The 20,883-nt window shown below is 43.6% G+C and overlaps 1 protein-coding gene and 1 long non-coding RNA gene across 3 annotated transcripts in view; both read left to right on the forward strand.

Annotated features, from left to right (window-relative positions):
* The window catches only part of LOC131397500 (uncharacterized), a 46,336-nt gene extending 43,888 nt beyond the window's left edge, over positions 1 to 2,448 (forward strand). The window contains exon 2 of the long non-coding RNA XR_009216775.1: positions 353 to 2,448. This is a non-coding gene — a long non-coding RNA (uncharacterized LOC131397500). The remainder of the gene's footprint in view (positions 1 to 352) is intronic.
* A 9,977-nt stretch (positions 2,449 to 12,425) lies between these two features.
* Positions 12,426 to 20,657, forward strand: ZNF304 (zinc finger protein 304). 2 transcript variants are annotated; one of them, XM_058530459.1, is made up of 4 exons: positions 12,426 to 12,821; positions 14,771 to 14,897; positions 16,761 to 16,847; positions 17,281 to 17,414. In XM_058530459.1, exons 1-4 carry the CDS (start codon positions 12,789 to 12,791, stop codon positions 17,331 to 17,333), a joined length of 300 nt encoding a protein of 99 aa, XP_058386442.1. In that variant the 5' UTR covers positions 12,426 to 12,788; the 3' UTR covers positions 17,334 to 17,414. The 2 variants fall into 2 exon arrangements, with proteins under 2 accessions (XP_058386442.1, XP_058386441.1); XM_058530458.1 differs by having other exon boundaries at positions 12,427 to 12,821; positions 16,761 to 20,657.
* The last annotated feature ends 226 nt before the right edge of the window (positions 20,658 to 20,883 follow it).

The following is a 20,883-nucleotide window of genomic DNA, read 5'->3' on the forward strand; positions in this document are numbered from 1 at the left end:
CTCAGAGATCTCCTTAGGGATGACTGCACTGGTGCAGAGCAAAGGACTTGGGTCAAGTGTGGTCATGATGATCAGGGGCACCCAGAGACGGATACAGGCAGGGGACCCAGACACGCCGTGGGGCACATACAGGCCAGGAGGATACTCTATATCACCAGCACACACAGGACTATACAAAAATGTACCAGCAGATGTGCACACTCAGACACATGTGGAACACAAAATCTTATGCAGATGCACACACAGATACCCATCAGGACACAGACACAAGAGTAGAGAGGGTATATTTGTATTGCCTGGAGATGCACACACCCATGAAGACAGATAGACACAGACATAGAAGGACACCCAGACACCTATGCACAGAAGTCTCACACATGTCAAGAACAGTGCTGACAGGCAGATGCACCCATTGACACAACCGTGTACATGCAGACACACAGGAACACACTGGAGCACACGTACAGAAGAGTATGGAGACATCCACAGTAAAGCTCCTGGAAAGACAAAGGGGCAACACAGGAGAACACGACAACGTAGAGGCAGGGACATTGAGAGTGAGGTGCACATGTACATTCCCAAAGGTAGACACATGTATACAGCCACACTGACAGATACGGATGTACAAATGGTCAGACATGTAGAGATATGGCCATCCAGAGAGAGATACACACACAAGATCTCACACATACACACACGGACAATCATGGAAACATTCCCTAATGCAGTTAATCAGATCTGTACTCACAGGGATGTGGTGGTAAATGGTTAATATCTGCTCTTGAGAAAAAAGTGCATATAGATTACATAAATTCACTACAAATTTTACTGATATAAAGGATGTGTAGCACACACTTTGCAAATGATAATATATACAATGGTCTCTATTGTCAGCTCCACATAGCCAATTGATTCTCACAGAATGCTTTCATTAATTTTTGCTTTAATTCTTTTATGTGTCAAGATTTGTACTAAATTCCAACATATTTATATTATTATAACCAAGCAAATCCAATTCTGAGTGTATACCCATTAGAAATGAGGGCATTTTTCCTCCAAAATATATATACATTGTTGACCAAAAAGAGCAAGTTTATGAGGCAAAATGAAATTTTAAAGAAAAAGAGGCTTTTATTTAGAATTGCAATTAGAGGAACACAGATCTGAGAGAAAAACTCAGATGTGCTCTCCTGAGGCAGAAGAAGCATGGAGTTATGAAGGCAAAAGCCACAAGCCTGCATAAATTGTTTTGCTCCGGGATGTGGCTTTGTTCCAGGATTCGGTCAGCAGTTTGGGAAGCACAGTGTCTGCAAGAGCTGCGTTCGTGTGGGTATCTTACTTTCTCAATGGCTTCTGACCTAGTTCCATGAGCCTTGGCTGGAGTGACCCCACAACAGCTTAGCAGCCACCTGGTTATCTCTGACCTCAGTCATTTTCCTTTAATATTTCCCCTCATTCATTATAGGTCCACCAGTGCAGCACCTTTGATCAATTTAAGAAGAATTTAGGTCCCTCACAGCTCAAGTGTGTCTTTGGCTGCTTGGGTTCCATCTAGTCCCACATAGGAGGCATCAAATGGTGGCATCAGATGAATGTGGGTGGTGGCTTGAAGCAGCATGATGTGGGTTGCCAGTGGCGGGGTGGCATCCAGATGTCACTGCATGATGTTTAATCAGGTGAGGGGGGAACTGTCAGCGAGTTGTTCTCTTATCAGTGGTCCTCCTGTTGTTCTGTAAAATAAGCTCAGAAACTTTGGTTACTTTGTTCCCCATGTCAACCTTGTGGGTATGAGGCGTGGTTTCACCCCTAATCCAGGGAAATTTTTAACTCCTTCATTTTCAGTTTTAATCCCACTGTTTTATGATCATTTTTCCATCTTGGGGAAGATCTCTTGAGCTACTTCCTTCTGTGAAAGGGCAAAGATCAGGGTTAGAGGAATGAAATTGTTCTACGTTTATTTAAAAATATCTTGGGTATCAGGTGGGGGAGAGGGAGGAGCAAGACAGCCCAAATTTTAGAATCCCCTCCATAATGGACCTCAATCCTTGAGGAATCCAGGAGGAGAGGCTGGTTAGCCAATCAAGCTTAGAGCCTGGAAATTTAAGTGAAATCTGATGAAACAAATAGAAAAGGTTAATGGTTGGAGCAAATTATAAATTAATTCTTGAGTCCAGGGGACAGCCAGTCAAGATTTCTAGATGTCAGGGTTGAAGCATTGTTTGTAGTTTTAAGTGTCTCTGATGATGTAACCAGCTGTCCAGGTAAACCTTTTGTGTGGCTTATATAGCAACAGGTGTGAAGAATGTCTAACTATGGGCCACTATGGTGATCTCTCTTAAGTTTATACCAAGTTATCCAATTTTAATTTGCAGGGCCTCAGGGGGGAAAAAAAAAGAGTGGCCTCAGTTTTCAGTGAATTCAAATGAAAAGGATGGAAAAAATGGAAAACATTAGTTTGAGATTTGTACCAGATATTTGAGGAAACTAGAAGAATTCAGGATCCAGTCCAGTTTATGGGTAGAAAAAAACCTTCAAAGACAATTACTAGAACTAGAATCCATTATTTATTGTAGCTTTTACTGAAACAGTTTTTCTGTCTATAATTACCCTCATTTTTTTACCCAAAATACCCAAATTTGTAAAATAAGTTTAGTTTTAATAAACGTGGTCCAATTATTTGCATAAGTACAGCAAGAATAGTAATTGATCATATGAGCTCTTTTAAATCTGCTTTGCTGGAACTTTTTATAAGGAATCTCAGATTGAACTTTAAAGGCCTCTTGAGGACTTGTCGTTAAACTCTGCCTGTAATACTTACAGATTGGGGTGAATTCCTCTCCTCTTGAGGTCCCCAAAATATCCTGAGGTACTTGCATCTGCCAGGTAAATGACCTTCTTTACTCGCCTAATAAAGTTGTTGAGAACCCTGTAAGCAAGGTACCAGGCTGATATTTCCAAGTGGCTTTATTTCATAAGGGCCAATCTTTCTTCCTCAAAGCTGTCTGGTCATCTGAGACTATGCATGTTTCTCTCAAATATGACTTTCCAGTCAAAGCCTTGGTAATAAAACCAGTGTTTCCAATTGTGTCCTGCTATGAGGAGATCAGATTCTCATTGAACTTATGCAAATAACTATATTGCCATGAAAACAAGAATACTGACTCATCAAGAGTTTCCAAATTCTGGAGGGGTCAGGTAGGGAGAAAAAGATAAATGTTTTAATTCTGTTTACAAAGGTATAGTTTACCAAATTGCTAGAAGTTATAGTTAGCTTAAGAGAAAGGAGAAAAGGATTTCCTTAAATCTGGAAAATTTGGGGGGTGGGGGTGGGGGGTGGGGTGGAAGCTTGTCAAAAATATCAAAATCTTTTAAAACACTTGGTAGTTATCCATTTAATCAAAGTGACAATGGAAGATGTTAGGGCAAACAAAGAGAATTAAACAAATTTGAAAAAGACTTCATTTGCTTAATAGAGAGACCTCAGCTTTTGAACACAGGAAATTATATTGACAAAACATAACATTTCTGTCTTTCAGGTAGACTTACTCAAAGGTAAAGAAAAACCTTTTATAACCTCTTTATCAAGAGCAGGCAAAAGTTTAAGAAAATTACCTTTTTAAGAGAGAGAAACCCAAATTCTAATTTTGTACCAGCTTATTTATTTTTTTATTTTGTGAGGAAGATCAGCCCTGAGCTAACATGTATTGCCAATCCTCCTCCTTTTTTTTTTCCCCAAAGCCCCAGTAGATAGTTGTATGTCATAGTTGCACATCCTTCTAGTTGCTGTGTGTGGGACGCGGCCTCAGCATGGCTGGAGAAGTGGTGCATGGGTGCGTGCCTGGGATCCGAACCCGGGCTGCCAGTAGCAGAGTGCACGCACTTAACTGCTAAGACACAGGGCCGGCCCCGTACCAGCTTATTTTTGATATTGAAATTTATTTACTTAATTAAATTCATTTCAGTCTTAGCCAGCTTGACCGTGTACAAGACTCTTTCCTCAGGGTTTTACTTCCACAAACCTGTCACTTGCTTTTTACATTCAGAATCTGTCCCATGTCTTTTTCCTTTTCTTTTCCCCTAGTACTTTAGGACAAATTTATCTTTCTTAACAAAATGAACAGAAATATCTCTATTTTTATACCTTCTTTACTGAAAACATACATCCTATTGTCTATTTTTTTTTTTATAATTTTATTTATTTCTTTCTTTTTCCCCAAAGCCCCAGTAGATAGTTGTATGTCGTAGTTGCACATCCTTCTAGTTGCTGTATGTGGGATGTGGCCTCAGCATGGCCGGAGAAGCGGTGTGTCGGTGTGCGCCCAGGATCCGAACCCGGGCCGCCAGCAGCGGAGCGCATGCACTTAACCGCTAAGCCACGGGGCCGGCCCCTATTGTCTATTTTTTATATACAGTTATTTTCTCAATTTGAATACTTACAGAGTTTATCTAGAAAGGAAATGATGCAAGGCAGTTGTTACAGAATAATTACAGATTTTACTCTTAGAGGATAACATAATTGTCTATGTATTATATTAAAAGAATATAAACTCCTTTTATATAATATAGTTACAATAAACTACACACTTTTTGGAAATTACAGTATGAGATTCTCTTGTGTCTATATGTTCATCCTGCCCTTGCTTTGTCAAACCAGGGATGATAGAACAGGGAGAGGCAATAATATCCCCACATTATTGTCGAAGAGGGTTTCTCTAGGTTGAGTAAGCAAAATAAAGATTTGAAAGATGGAACAACAACTTTTAAACTGATGGCAGAGCTGTAAATATCTGGGAATCCACCACCAGAAGTTTTGGCTCTGCAAGCAGTTATAAGAAATGGGAGATGTTCTTTTAAACAAAGATTGTTTCTTGGCTGTAAATCTGAAAAGACAAGGCAACAGAGTTTGAGCCTATCAGAGAGTGATTACAGTTTGGACTTGAGGAGTTATCATTGTGTGTGTACAGGATGGGAAGGCTGATTGTCCTTGTATTGGTTTTTCTATCTGGCTGTATAGACCCTTCTGTTGTTCATTTTATTGTGGTATAAGAGCAGTAGCCTTTAAACTTGCTGGATCATTCCATAGCAAGAAATATACTGTATATTATGGTCCACCATATATATATATATATATAAAATCATGTAAGTAACAGAAATAAAAATTTAACAAACTGACATGTATTTTTTATTTTCAGTATATGCCATACATGTATTTTATTCTGTATTTTATGAAATTATTATTTTTCAAATACACAGATTTTATAATAAATTTACTTATGTATTATAAATAAAATTGAAAATATATGTTATCCATTTATCTATATTGATAAATATGGATGTCATGTACATTTTTTATTTAAGTAAATGTTATTTATAATTTATCAATGGTCTGTGACCATAGTTTGAAAAATAAGAAGTTACACTAAATCCTTCTATAGTAGGAGAAAGCTCTCATGAGAGTTTCATTGTTTCTTATCTTTCAAAGGGGCTCGTGTTGTTTCGCCTGCATTTTCTCAGTATTAACGCACTCAGTTTGTATAGAGTTAATTTATGTTTATTACTCTAAGTGTTCTGACATTTTTTTCTTTGATTCTTTTTGCATTTTAGCTCTTTTTCCAATACATTTTTATTTTTTTGCCTATCTTTTTTTTTTTTTTGGTGAGGAAGATCGGCCCTGAGCTAACATCTGCCAATCCTCCTCTTTTTGCTGAGGAAGACTGGCCCTGGGCTAACATCCATGCCTATCTTCCTCCGCTTTATATGGGACGCCGCCACAGCATGTCTTGACAAGTGGTGCGTCGGTGCGTGCCCAGGATCCGCACCAGCGAACCCCGGGCCACTGCGGCAGAGCGTGCGCACTTAACCACTTGCACCACTGGGCCGGCCCCTCCAATACATTTTTAAAATTATTTGTAATCTTGGCTATCCAATGAAAACTAAGAAGCAAGCAGTTGTGAACTGTCTATCATATATTAGCATCCTGTAGTAGATTAGCAAGCCCATAAACACATTTTATATTTTTTAGAAGTATATTTTTCTTTACAGAAAACTTTTTAATATGACACAAAACATGTCTATTGACAGACCCAAGTATTGTTTGTCTTTGTAAAATAAGTTAGAAAGCCAAAACTAAACAAACATGTTTAGCAATCAATGTCTTAGTATGCCATCCTATCCAGAAATGATTTAGATATGTAATCAATATCCATTATTTAACTTAGTATAAGCTCTTATCTTAATTACATTTATTTAAACATTTCTTTTTAACAGTTATGTTTGGATTGGACATTAAATAGTTAACCATCATCCCAAGTTATTTTCCCTGTTGACAACTTCCACAACAGAAACAGTCTGAGCCCATTTGCCCAGTAAACGCAGGTAGAAAAAGTTGTATGTTTGCATTATATTCAATATTGATAACTTTGAAGACATGTCTGTTTTTACTAAACCAGCAAATTTAAACAAGTTTTTATTTACCAAAGATCATTTTTATGTCATGTTAACTTGAAAGACATCTGGGCTAGTTTCTACTACATTTAGAAATAATTTATATAGCACTTACTTTAAGCCAATTAAATGGAGCTCCTTTAGAAATTTTACCATCCAAAGGCAGACAAATATAGATATACTTACATACATAAACATACACATATAGACACAAACAGAGATCTTTAAAATTTTAGCCATGTCTCAGGCACAAAATTCAAAAGAATAGTTGGAACCAAATTGTTCTCTGGCAGATGGACCTGCTCAGATGGCCAAAGATTTTTATTGAAAATTCTTTTCTTTTTGTTGTAAGGATCCTTTTAAAAGCTGTTTTTGAAGTCATTGTGTCTTTTAGAAGGTTTTGTATGTTAATCAAAGAATGCATTCCATTATTTCTGAGAGGTTTTGTATCTTCTCTTTTCCAATTGAGTGTGCAAATAAACCAATTTGGGAATATCAAAGGAGCTCCATTGTGGCTAATGTCATTTTAGATCATCTCTAGTAATTTGGACCCAGATAGTAAGAAACTTGCAAGTATTTGGCCCATAATGTTTACACATAAAAGCCGTGGGAGTAGTGGTGGGGGGTTAGCCTTTTGTTGCCTCCTTTGAATCGGAGGCACCTATTATGAATGGAGAAATCTCTCCCTGTGAATACCTGTTGCAACTGAATTCTCTGAGGAAAACTGCTTCCTGGAAACTTGAGGGAAACTCCTCCGAGGAGCAAACTCCTCCCTGGAATTTTGAGGGAAACCCCTCTGCAAAGAGCCTCAAGACCTCAACCAAGCATAGGAGATGAGGATGTGGGAGGGCCTTACCTTGAGCCTCCCCAGGCCATTGGAGCTGTAGAGGAGCAGTCAAGGAGCTCTGGGTTGTGCTGGCAGGCAGTGTCCAGTCGACCCCCAGGAGGAGATCAGGTGGCCTTATCACATCCCATCCTCGTAGCCAGAAATGTTAACTGAAAAGAGCAGCTTTAGGAGACAAAATGAAATTTTAAAGAAAAAGATGCTTTTATTTAGAATTGCAATTCAGGGAACACAGATCTGAGGAAAAATTCAGATGTACCCTTCTGAGGCAGAAGAGGCAGGGGGTTATGAAGGCAAAACCCACAAGTCTGCATAAGTTGTTTTGCTCCAGGATGTGGCTTTGTTCCAGGATTCAGTCAGCAGTTTGGGAAGCACAGTGTCTGCAAGCAGTTCAGGAAGCACAGTGTCTGCAAGAGCTGTATTCGTGCAGGTGTCTTACTTCCTCAGTGGCTTCTGGCCTACTTCCATGAGCCTTTGCAGGAGCGACCCCATAACAGGTTAGCAGTTGCCTGGATATCTCTGACCTCAGTCATTTTCCTTTAACAACATGAAGGTTTATAGCAACCGTATTGAAATAACCAAGAACTTGAAGCAACCCACATAGGCATCCATGGGAACACGCCTAAATAAATGATGACATAGTCACAAAATGGAAGAAAACAAGCAATGAAAACTGCTGCTTCATGCAACCCTGGGGATGAATCTCATCTAAAAAGACATTGAGTGACAAGGATGTGAGTCAGGGACAAAGCAGTACCTACTGTAGAGTTCTGTAGAAAAGTTAAAAACCTTAGGGAGAAAGGACAGAATAATGGTCACCTTCGTGCAGAGCTGTTGGGAATGTTTTGTGACTTTGTATGAGCAGGGTTTATATGAGTGTTGACAGGCACATATTCATCAAGCCGTGCACTTAAGACTTGTCCAATTTATCTTATTGAAATTACACATATAGATAAAAGATAAATAAAATACCAATGTGTACCCCGCAGAACACAAAGAGCGTAGCAAGATGAGACTTCCTTTATGAACCTCACAGATTGCAAATCCCATTTTCACTTCAGAGGAATACTTTACCAGAATTTTGTTTTACTCACTCTCTCTTTTGTAATTCATAGTTTGGCACCTTATATATGTATCACTAATAGTAGATACATTTTTGCCTGATTTTGAAATTTATATGAATGGAATCAGTGTGCTTTTCTCAGTGGGTTTTTGTTTCTTCTTCTTTTTAGTAATTTTGAGATGAATGTGTCACTTCCTATTTATCATGCTTTTTAAATTTATAATATATGTATTTAAACCTATTAAAGTCTCTATAGAATTTTATTAAACACATCTCTAAAGAATAGGGGGTGTAATTATTTGGCAAAAAAATAATTTATATTTTTTATTATCTTTACTTTCATGATGCATGGGTTATTTAGTATTTTGTAACCTAATTTCCAAACACATCTTTTTATATTTTCCACTAATCTCTGTTGATTGCATTCTTTGTCTTATTTCATCCTGTTAAATTGAAGATGCTTTTTATGGTCACGTATATGGACGGTTCTGTCAATATTCAGTCTGTACTAGATATGAACATTCTGTATTTGTACGGGTAGTATCTGTCAGGCCAGATTTATCATTCTTGGTGTGTGAATCCACTAGAGCTTTAACAATTTGATATTGGCTGTTTCTACTAATTACTGAGATGGCTGATGTAAAAATGCCTGATATATTCATGGATTTGTATCTTTATCCTTGTTTTTATTTTGAAATTGTTGCTTTCTGTAATTTGAGCCATCCTTATAAATTACATACAAACTCTAAAATAGTATATCCTCTAGGTGATGCTTTCTCTTTTAAAATTATTTTTTTCTGATGTAAATACATATTTCACTTTTCATGTGTTATTTTTAAAATAATTGTAACAAGTATCTTTTCCAAAACCTTTTTGATATATTTCTATAATGTTGTATTTTAGATGTGTCTCTTGTATCCATACTATTGTTGGATATTTTTAATGTCAAAAATTACTGATCCAATGTTACCTCATTAAAAAATAGTACTGACTGCTAATGTGAGCATTTACTCCATATGTATTTCATTAGATAGCTGATATATTTGGGTTTCAATACATCCCCTGTGGGTGAGGGTGTGCTTTTCTTTGCTTCACTAGTTCTGTACACTCTCTTTTTAAAGACTTTCTATTGATTATTTCTTTACATTTCAAATTTTTCTTCTGTATATTTGTAGAGTATATACTCTGATTCTGTTCATTAGTGTTTAGGCTGAACATGGCAACACACTTATTTAACACATTAGAGTGAGAGAGGCAGGAAGCTAGATCTGAGCTGGGAGCAAGGTTACTCCACCAGGTGCAGCATCCTAATTGCCAGGCAGCAGCTCTTTGGATGTGCAGCACTCCCCCCAACCCTGACCTAGAGTAGCCCCAAGCCTCATTATACCCTCATTTGCATTGTGGTTTTGACATCCCTCCACCCCCCCATGGGGGATCACCAGCACGGCATCCGGAGATGCCTATGTAAGGAAAAAATCTCCCCCTCAGGATGTGAAGGTAGAGACAATGCCCCAATAGGCACATATTCCAAGACCCTCACCCACCCCCAGACCCAAACCGGGGTCCAGACCAAAACCACTGACCACCACAAATTTGGTGCAGTTGCTCCCTCAAGCCTGCCCGCCCCTCCCTTTGGGGGTGTACTTTCACTGTGCTAATAGATCTTCCTCTGTGAAAACTTCTGCTGTGTGTCCACTCAAATTCTTTTGTGTCTGTGGACCAAGAACCTGGGACCCCACCACACCAATCTGACCGGTGCTGGTAACAACTGTATAAAGTTATTAATATCTTTGTTCTCCTTCTGGAAAATATATGAGATTTAAACATTAATTTGCTCATCTCAGTTTATGTGCTATTGAGGATATGCATGTGGTAATTCCATCCTTCTGTCTCCGAAAAGGAAATATTAATGTTTTATACAGATAAGGAGTGCTTGTACTAATCCACAAACGCACCCCTCTCACAGATCCTAATGCCTTCTATCGTTGCAGGCCAATCACCCGGGATCACTTTCCTCCAACCTTCAACAGAAGTTAGTGCTATTTGTGTCCGTTATTTTTTTTCCATCAAATTTCTCATTTTGGGTCTCAAATAGTCTTATTTACACTCTTTCTTCAAAGATGCATTTGTTATGTGTAGAAACCTATTGGCAGTTATTTCTTCAAGAGTTTCAGTGTGTCCTTCCACTGTGTCCCTGACACATAACTTTTACTTTAGTTATGTGAGTGTGAGTAGAGACATTGTGTGTGTGTGTAAAGAATATATATATGTATATTGCTTCCTGTGCTTTGAGAATCAATATTAGGACCTGAGTTGCAGAAGACGTCACCCAGAGATCCTAACATTGAGATGCAGTCAGTGAATGGATAGGATTTTGGTTGTCAAATTAACAAGGGTGTAAGAGGGTAGAATGTAGATGATGAATAATAAAATGGGTATCTGGTGGTCATATCAATGGATTGTGCTAGAAACTGGCTAGGTGTTCACCAATACTATTTTCCCCTTCTGGACTCCCAGGCTTGTCCCAGCTTCCCTTACACTTAATTTGGTATCATGCAAATAAACTCTGGCCAAGGAAATATGGGCAGGAGTGATTGTGAAAATGCTTCTTTATTTTATGTTCTCATTTGTGCCTCTTCCTGGGGTCACCTCCTTGGGGCTCAGTGGTTCCAGTGTTCACACCTCCCCAGTAATTATTGCTCCCTTGGGAGCTGCAAGTTCACATGATGGGAAGATGGTGTCTTGAGGAGGAGGAGAACCAGACCTGGTGACCTTGAGCCGCTGGGTGTCAGGCTGGGCCATCTCGTGATCATACCTTTGTACCTGGGTCTGCCTGCCCTGAGAGCCAGGGGGGAAGGCAGGAGGCCTTTGAGTCTTGGTTCCTGTGAATTAGACATTACTAATATGTAAATAATTACATAGAATTATTACTATGTCATCTTATGAAATAAACCATGATATGAAACCATGTTAACTCCACGGTCCACTTAAGCCTAAGGGCAATTAGTCTTAATAGTCCTACCTTTTGAATCTTATGGCCTGTAAGAATGTGTGCCTTGGACAACAGATCTACTTGTAATTTAGGAAACTCTCCTGCATGTGATGTTTAAAAAAAATTTGCATGAGCCTAAAGGTATACAGGTGTGCTTTATGCAAAAATTTTAACCCTTACCTTTGAGGCTACTCGCTGAGTCAGGGAGTGACTGTAATTTATATTTTAAAAAATATCAGCAGCGATTCTGCAAAGAGGGTCTCTGACATCCTCCTATAGCAGTATATGTGAGAACCTTGTGGGGACAAGAGTAATAAAAATAATAGCTTGTATGTGTTTAGCACTAGGCCCTGTGTTAAGCACTTTGCATCTCACTTCCCATGAGGTAGGTTGTATTTTCCCATTTTAGTTCTTGCACTTTTGGGGAGGACGGTGGTCATGACTTTGAAAGAGAGCGCCGATTCTCAAACTTGAGCCAGGGCCCCATCCCAGGGTTTCTGTGGCAGAACGTGTAGGTTGGGTCCGAGGACTTGCATTTAAATAAGTTCACAGGTGATGCTGGTAGTGGTAAATCAGAGACTCAAATTTGGGAATCAACGAATTAGAGGAGCATTTAATGTTACTACACAAAGGCCCCCACGAGCGAGGTATATTCATTGTTCAATTTAAATCTCAGTCCCCAAAGCTCAGAGAGGTGAAGCAGCTCTCCCAGGATTAAACAATGGATCACCTGCCGGAGACCTCTGAGGACGTGTCATTCTCCCAGGTGACCACGGATATCTGGGCGCGTCGCCTTTAAGAGGAACTTTGACACTTGGGACACTATTTCTCCCGGATCTTTCTCCCCCTACCGGCCTCCGCGCAATGTCGCCTTCGCGGTTGTCATGGAGAACCGGAAACCTGACCGCCGCGGGGTCGACTGCAGAGCACAAACTACATTACCCAGAAGTCTGTGCCCGGCGCGTCCATGTTAGGCCAATGACAGCCCGGTGGATGGGCGTTTCCTGCTGGCCGGGGCGGCAGACGCGGGACTTCCGGCGTCGCCGTCGTGACGTCCTTTGCCTGTGCCAGGACTGTCCAGCCTGGCTGAGGCGGCTCAGAGTCTTGGGCCGGGTGGGCGTCCCACACGACGGGGAGAAGGACGGGCCATCTCTCCGCGCGTTTGTTCCGACCCTTGATCCCCGTCGTGGGACGGGCGGCCCTGCGCGGAGCTGTCCGCCGGGGCTACGCTCTTTCCCAGGCATTCGCGCCCGCCCTCCGTCCTCGGGGGCCCCGGAGGCGGCCTCCTGAGCCTTGCGCGGGTTTTTACACGGGGAGGCTGGGGCTCGGAGGCGACAGTCAGCCCGACGGCACCCGGCCCAGTGGAGGTGGGGTGTTTCGGCTGAGGCCGCCGGGCCCGCCCCGTTCGCCCGCTTCTCGCGGCCCCGTTCTGCTCACAGGATCCCATGGCGGCCGCGGCGCTGATGGACCGGGCTCGGGTGAGTGGAGGGTCCCTCCAGCCCTCACCGACTCGCGTGTAGGGGATGGTGTGTTGTCAGACTTTCATCACTTCGCCTTCATCGCTGCCTCCTCTTGAGTATAAAGGCGGTGGAGTGCGGTCACTCCCGGCGGATAGATGGCGAGGTTCCCATTCCCAGGATCGATGGGATGCGATGGGATGAGGTGTGAAAGGGTTTCCAAGGCGCAGGAGCCGGCTGGTCCAAATACTTGGAAGTGAGACCCGGGAGCCGCGGGTCTCTGTTCTGTCTGGTGAGAAGGTTTGGAACAGAGAAGGGAGGTGATCTGAGTTAGGTGTTAATAGGCTCCGTCTGCCTCCAGAGTGGAAAGAAAGATTGGGGGACATGGGAGGGGGCAGGGAGACCATGATGGAGCAGACTGCAATAGTGCAGGTGAGTGTTGATGGTGGGTGGACCAGAGTGGTGGCTGTGGAGGTTAGAGAAGTGAGTGTATGGATTTTGTATATGTTTTTAAAGTAGGGGGGACTAGATTTCCTGATGAGACACAGTGATTTTCTGTGACTCTTCACCTGTCACTCCCTCAGCATTGGAGTGTGGGGGCCCTCACAGTGGGTCACTTGTAGCCCGGCATCCTGAATCTAGGCCAGGAGTTATTGGAAAGATTCCTTCTTCTGACAGCCAGTAGGATGAGGACTGGAAGGTTATATTCGGCTCAGATGCAGCATGTGCAAATGCTTGGAGGTAAGATTGAGTTGGGAGTCCTCAAGGAACCACAGGTCTTAATTATGTCTGTTGGGAACAGGGCCAGGAGTCAGGCAGGAATGGCAGGCTGAGGAGCTGGGCCTCTATTCTGGGGATGGTGAAAGACATGGAAGATTTGGAGCAGAAGAGAGAGGTGATCTGACTCAGATCCTAACAGGCTCCCTCTGGCTGCTCTCTGGTTGAGTACAGAGTACGGGCATGAGGGAGGAGCCTACTGCAGTAGTCCACATGAGTGTGGATGGTGGCTGGCCCAGAGGGGTGGCTGTGGAAGTGAGAGAAGTTGGTGGATTTTGTGTCTGTTTTTTAAGTAGAGTCACTGGATTTTCTGATGTGAAGTGTGAATGAGAGAAAGGGAAGAGTCACGAATGACCCCAGGGGTATTTTTGGCTTTAGAGGGTAGGATGATGGAAGTGCCATCAACTGAGATAGGGCCCGTGGTGGCAGGAGTAGATTTCAGTGGCTCTATCGGGAGTTATGTTTAGTTTAAGAAGTCCCAGGGACCCCTTAATTGAGGCGTCAAGCTGGACACGGGTTTTTAGTTCAGGGAGGGCTTCTGGTTGTAGTTCAAAAGGTGGCAGCCAATGTGTGGAATGGAGTGGAGCTGTGGGTTAAGTTTAGGAGGGAGTATCTTCAGTTCATGTTGGCAATGCCATTGATAACAAGAAAGTGGAAACTGGGGACTGAGGACTGGGTCTCTTGCTTAGGCACCTGAAGGGCAGTGGTGCCTGTCATAATCATGTGAGCACTTCCTGGACACCATGTGCAGAGCGGCATGGCGGGAGGTGCCTTGTAGGTGCATATGCTCTGGACCAGAAGGTTGTCAGTGGTAGTGGGGGTCCCAGACATGAGGAAGATGTGGTTCACAGAGTGATGTGCATGTTGGGAGGAATGTGACCTGACCACCTTCAGGTTGTGTCTGGGAGGTGTGGTCTGGATGACAAAAGAACTGGCAGGCAGGAGAGTGTTTCGTGCCCTTCATGCGAGACCCATAGCTTACATAGTATCTGTCTGTCTAGCGGCCTGGTTCTGCTTTCGGCTGCACACGGTGATCAAAAGGACACGAGGAGAGAGTAGGCACTAGTTGTGTCAAGCCTGGTATCTCCTCTGAGTTGGGAGACTGGGGAGGGGAGGGATCTGGGAGTGGGTGTGTGAGCAGACACACTGGAGAGTCCTTTTGCCTGTGGGCTCAACTGTCCCCATCGTGGCAGGGCTGTGTGACCTTTGAGGATGTGTTCGTGTACTTCTCCCGGGAGGAGTGGGAGCTCCTTGAGGAGGCTCAGAGACTCCTGTACCGTGATGTGATGCTGGAGAACTTCGCACTTGTGGCCTCACTTGGTAAGTCTCTGTTTTAGTCATCTTTTGCTAGATAGCAAGTTACGCCAACATTTAGGGGCTTCAAACAATAAAGATTAATTATCTGAGTTTCGCTGCATCAGGAATCTGGTCACAGTTTACCTGCGTGCTTTTAGCCTAGGGTATGTCCTGAGGTTTCAGTTAATCTTTGAGTGAGAGCTGTGTTCTCATCTGAAGGCCAGTCTTGGGAAGAATCCACTTACAAACTCACTCTTGTGGTTGTTTTCAAGCTTTAGTTTCTTGCAACTTGTTTAACTGTGAGTATTAGTTCCTCTCTGGCTATTGGCCCAAGGTCTCCTTCAGTTTCTTGTCCTGTTGGCCTTTCTGTAGTGTACCTCACAACATGGCAGCTGTCTTCTCTCTGAGCAAGTGGGCAAGAGAGATGGGTGGAAGCCAGTCTTTTTCTAACTTGACCTCGAAAGTGACATCCCATCACTTTTGACATATTCTTTTCCTTGGAAAGGGGCCAGTCAGTGCAGCCTACAATCAAGGGAAGAGGTTTACAGAAAGGGCAAGAATACTGGGAGGGAGGCATTCCAGGGGCCATCTTAGAAGCTGCCTTCCATAGGCCCTCATGCCCACTCCAGTGTCCTTGGGGCTTGGTTATTCCCCTGTTCCCTTGGGGCAGCTCTTTCTCTTCTGCCAGATCAGTGACTCTTCTCCCTCGCTTCTTTGGTTCCCAGAGTAGGTGCTATGGGTACCAGGGCTGGGCCATGTGCAGTGAGCCCTCCCTTGCTGAGCAGTCCCAAGACTTGCTGCCCAAGGTTAGGGGTTCAGGGCTTTTTCAGTCTGCTCAACAGGCTCTAGATGGTTTGGGCCAGATGACTGTCCAGATCCATAATACCTCTGTGTCCCAAGTTCTGCCCTCATCCTCCAGCTGGCATTTCCTGGGCTGACTGGGCCAGGAATTGCAGGTACTGACGTGTCACTGCTTGTGGAGGTCACAGGGCTGTTCTGCCAAATCTTCCTTTCAGGTTCTTTTATTAACTTTTTGTTTTCTTCTCTGTGGGGTGGGTCTGCCTGGGCCACTCATCTGCCCTGTGTTTCCTTTACAATTTCCATATTCTAGATCCCATGTCGTTCCCCTTGGAGAGGGGCAGAAAGCCCTGGGTGCCTGATGGGTGACCTGACTCCAGCCACAGTGAGAGAGACCCAGAGAGGGCCTGGCACTGCTGCATGGAGACTGGGAGAGAGTGTCCTGTTGGGGCTGGGTTCAGATCTTACCTTCAGACTGCTTTGAGTTCACCAGTGTTTTCTCGCCAAAGCCTGTAGCAATACCTCATTTCTACCTTTCCTTCCCGATTCTTGGCACTTTGCCCACTTGTCATTTCTCTGCTGTCTTTCATCCCTTGGCTGTTTCCCCACTTCTCCGGCCTCTGGGTCTCACTCATTCTCCTCTGCTCCCTCTGCAGTGCTCTGCAGCATTGGCCACTTTAATGTGTCATAGGTTGTGCACATATCTTTAAATAGTTCTTAGAAACCAGTCACTTACTTGCAGTCAGATTTTCCTGGGGCTGGACACAGCCTGCTGCACAGAGCTCTCCTGACACCAGCAGCCAAGGCCCTGCTGAAACCCTTTTGTGGAGGAGTTAATTGGAGACCCCACGTCTACTCCCTGTAGCCTACGCCATCGTTGTGTCTTTAGAACTCATTAGAGTTCCTCCATACTGGGAGCTTTAGAGGCCAGGACTGACCATGGGTCCTTCCTCACCCCAATCCTGGCTGTCTCGTCCTGCCAGCAAGTCAATAGACTTGCTCACTGGTGTGTCACACAAACGTATGTGATGGGGCTGCTGCTTCCTACCATAGTTAACATGTTCCTCACCAGCATTTCTTTGCTTTCAGGTTCTTGGTGTGAAGCTGACAGTGAGGAGGCCCCTTCTGAGCAGAGTGTTTCTGTAGCAGTGTTGCCGGTCAGGACTCCAACATCAGGTTTGTTTATCGAGAAAGCCCACCCGTGGGAGATGTGTGACCTACTCTTGAAAGACATTTTGCACCTGCCTCAACACCAGGAATCACACCCCACACAGAAACTGCTTGCACGTGGCCCATGTGGGAGAGGATTCTTGTTCAGTCCAAACTTTGACCAGCACCATAGTCGATATAGTAGGGAGAATCCCTTCAGAGAGGATGATGGTGGGGCCTCATTTGTGAAGAGCTGTGCAGTCCGTGTGTTAGGGAGACCCTTTACTTGCTGGGAGGAAGTGATGGACTTGCCGGACAACTCTGGCCTCTTCCAGCACCAGACCACTCACAGTGGGATGAGTCCATACAAAAGGACTGGGTTCATGGAGTCTCTCCCACACAGCTCCAGTCTCGGGCGACACCAGGGAGACCATGATGACCTGATGCTTTTCAATTGCAGTGACAATGGGAAAGCCTTCCAGAACACGTTCACTCTCCTCAACAACCAGATAACTCACACTGAAGTGATACCCTTTAAATGCCTACCACGTGGAAATATGTCCAAGGAGAAATCAGCTCTTCCTCATCACAGAAAAATTCACAGTGGAGAAACATCACATATGTGTAAGGAGTGTGGAAAGGCCTTCATTCACCTGTCCCACCTAAAAATGCACCAGAAATTTCACACTGGAAAAAGACATTATACATGCAGCGAATGTGGGAAGGGCTTCAGTCGGAAAGACACACTTGTTCAGCACCAGAAAGTTCACACTGGAGAAAGGTCATATGACTGCAGCGAATGTGGAAAAGCCTACAGTAGAAGCTCCCACCTTGTTCAGCACCAGAGAATTCACACCGGGGAAAGGCCTTATAAGTGCAGTGAATGTGGAAAAGCTTTCAGCCGTAAAGACACACTTGTTCAGCACCAGAGATTTCATACTGGAGAAAGACCTTACGAGTGCAGTGAATGTGGGAAATTTTTTAGCCAAAGCTCCCACCTTATTGAGCACTGGAGAATTCACACTGGTGCAAGGCCTTATGAATGCATTGAATGTGGGAAATTCTTTAGCCATAACTCCAGCCTTATTAAACATCGGAGAGTCCACACAGGAGCAAGGTCTTATGTGTGCGGCAAATGTGGGAAGGCTTTCAGCTGCAAAGACACACTTGTTCAGCACCAGATAATACACACTGGAGCAAGGCCTTATGAGTGCAGCGAATGTGGGAAGGCCTTCAGCCGTAAAGACACACTTGTGCAGCACCAGAAAATCCACACTGGGGAAAGGCCGTATGAGTGTGGTGAATGTGGGAAATTCTTTAGCCATAGCTCCAACCTGATTGTACACCAGAGAATTCACACTGGAGCAAAGCCTTATGAATGCAGCGAATGTGGGAAATGCTTTAGCCACAACTCCAGCCTCATTCTACACCAGAGAGTTCACACTGGAGCAAGGCCTTATGTGTGCAGTGAATGTGGAAAAGCTTACATTAGTAGCTCCCACCTTGTTCAACATAAGAAAGTTCACACTGGAGCCAGACCTTATGAGTGCAGTGAATGTGGGAAATTCTTTAGCCGCAATTCTAGCCTCATTCTACACCAGAGAGTTCACACTGGAGAAAAGCCATATGTGTGCAGTGAATGTGGGAAAGCCTACAGCAGAAGCTCCCATCTTGTTCGGCACCAGAAAGTTCACACTGGAGAAAGGCCTCATGAATGCAACAGTTTTGGCAGCCCTTTAGCTCTTAAACTTGTTTAGCACCAGAAAGTTCACACTAGCAAAAGGCTGTATGAGTACAGAAAATGTGCTGTGTCCTTGTTCAACCTAATAGGACTCACACCAGAGAAGAGCTCTGTGAGTACCCTTCGTGAGGGAGCCATCAGCCAGTAGGTGAATCTTGTACATTCATAATCCACCCTGGGGAGATTCCCAATAAGTACCACATAGGTGGGAAGCTTTCCTGAGGTGTGTTGCACTTCCTAAACTGTTTGGGGCTCTTGACAGTGTTATATCTCTATCAGTGCCTGTGGCAGAAGCCAACTCATTGCCTCAGCTTTCAGGATGGCACAGTGTGTGTTAATCAGTCCAATATGCTCAGGGAAGGCAGACCCCTGTGCCCTCTCTCCTAGTCCCTGGAGGAATCGTGTTTGGAGCCCATTGACAGGCCTCATTTCTGCCCCCATGGCTGGGTTCTGAGTGAACCTGATCTTGCTCTGGCCAAAAGGATCTGAGCTGGAGTCTGCCAGGGATTTCCAGACCAGATTTCCCTTCTTTCTGGACATTGTTGACTGTAAACCTGAGAGCTGTGCTTTCACATGCTTTTCACTCAGCTTTGGAACTGCCTGCTCTACTCTGCTCTGGTTTGTACAGTGATAAAGGCTTGTTGTGGCAGTCTTTACTCTTGGGAGGGGTCTGTTCACTGTGTGGAATGGGTTGAGAAAAGAATTACTTTCTACCAACATGTGGGGAGGAACTCTTTTTGTCTACACCAACTTGATGTGCCCCAGAGGGGATAGCTGGATGGCAGAGAGCAGATCTCAGTTTGGTTTGGCCTAATTTGCATTGTTGTCCAAGTCTTGCTGGAAAAGGCTGAAGAGCTTTGTGTGCCTCCTCATGTGGCCTGAAAGTCAGGATTTCCTGTGAGCCCAGAGGTCATTCTGAGATGGGTGTAGTTGATCTGAAACTCTCCCGTGCTTCTGGAAGCAACATGAATTGGGTCCCTTGTTCCTAGAGAATGTCCCATATTCCCCTGCACGTTTGAGAGATTTCTGTTTCCTGAACCATACAGGAGCCAGTCCCTGATGTCCAGAATCCCATGGGCAAGTGCCATGGACTGAAAGGCCTGCACGGCAAGTTGGGAATCATACTTGGTTCAGAAACACTGAGGTAGTGGAGTGGGGATGGCTGTGGCAAATGAGAGGAGATGTATCTGTTCTAAAGGAGGCATCTGCAAATGTCCATGAGATTATGGCTGTGTGGTTTGAGTGTGTACAGTAATTCTCAGGACCTTCAGACATCTGTATCTCCTGTGGCCAAGGCCACTGTCAGAGTAAAGAATCTAAAGGTTTGTGGATTCCTGTAGCTCCATGGGCTGTTGATATTCTGGCCATCACTGCACAGGCAGGAACCCCAGCACTGACAGAAGAGAGATCCAAGGGTAGGGCTTCTCTGACCCAGCCAGCATTCTTCGTGACTCAAGTGGACATGGACTTCATTGCTCTCCAGTTTTTGCCGACGTTGAGGTAGGGCTCACTCTCCTAAATTGTGGGGAGAGGGATATGGTAGAGCCAAAATAGTTGGCAGCTGTGACTTTCCAAGAGGGATAGTAAATATGGATTTTTATGAGGAGCATTTAGTTATTAACAGCTTTATTGAGCTGTTTGACATGAAATAAACTGCACATATATAAATTGTAAAATGTGTTGTGTTTCAGCATGTGTATATCCCTGTGAAACCATCACCACAATCAAGATAATGATTGTATCCAACAAAACCAAAAGATTCCTGTGTCCCCATAAAATCCTTTCCTCCCAGTCCTTCTCACCCCCTTTCCAACAATTCACAAGTTAACAGCAAGCATTTTCTAGAATTTTATATAAACAGAATCATATGGTATATACTTTCTGGGGAGTGGGGACTCTGCCCTTTTTCACTAACCATAACTATTTTGAGGTTAATCCATCTTGTTGCATATATGAAGAGTTTGTTCATTTGTATTGTTGAGTAGTAGTCCATTGTATGGATATACCACAGTTGTTTTTTATCCATTTAGCTATTAATGGATGTTTGGATTTTTTGCAGTTTTTTGGCTGTTACAAATAAAGCTGCTGTGAAGATATGTGTACAAGTTGTCACTGAATAGCATTCCATTTTCTTGGTGTACCACAGTTTGTTTATCCATTCGCCTACTGAAGGACATCTTGATTGCTTCCAAGTTTTGGAAATTGTGAATAAACCTGTGATATGCATTTATGTGTAGCTTTCATGTGCACATAAGTTTTCAACTCGTTTGGGTTCAAGTCAAGGAGCATAATTTGCTGGATCATATAATAAAAGTATGTTTA

The sequence above is a fragment of the Diceros bicornis genome, chromosome 34, assembly GCF_020826845.1.
Source record: "Diceros bicornis minor isolate mBicDic1 chromosome 34, mDicBic1.mat.cur, whole genome shotgun sequence".
Classification (NCBI taxonomy): Eukaryota; Metazoa; Chordata; class Mammalia; order Perissodactyla; family Rhinocerotidae; genus Diceros; species Diceros bicornis.

Excerpts from the sequence above, each read along its gene's own strand:
- ZNF304 (XM_058530458.1), top strand. The coding sequence starts at position 12,789 with ATGGCGGCCGCGGCGCTGATGGACCGGGCTCGG. Across the intron at positions 12,822-14,770 it reads CGCTGATGGACCGGGCTCGG|GGCTGTGTGACCTTTGAGGA; the intron begins GTGAGTGGAGGG and ends CCATCGTGGCAG. Across the intron at positions 14,898-16,760 it reads CGCACTTGTGGCCTCACTTG|GTTCTTGGTGTGAAGCTGAC; the intron begins GTAAGTCTCTGT and ends CTTTGCTTTCAG.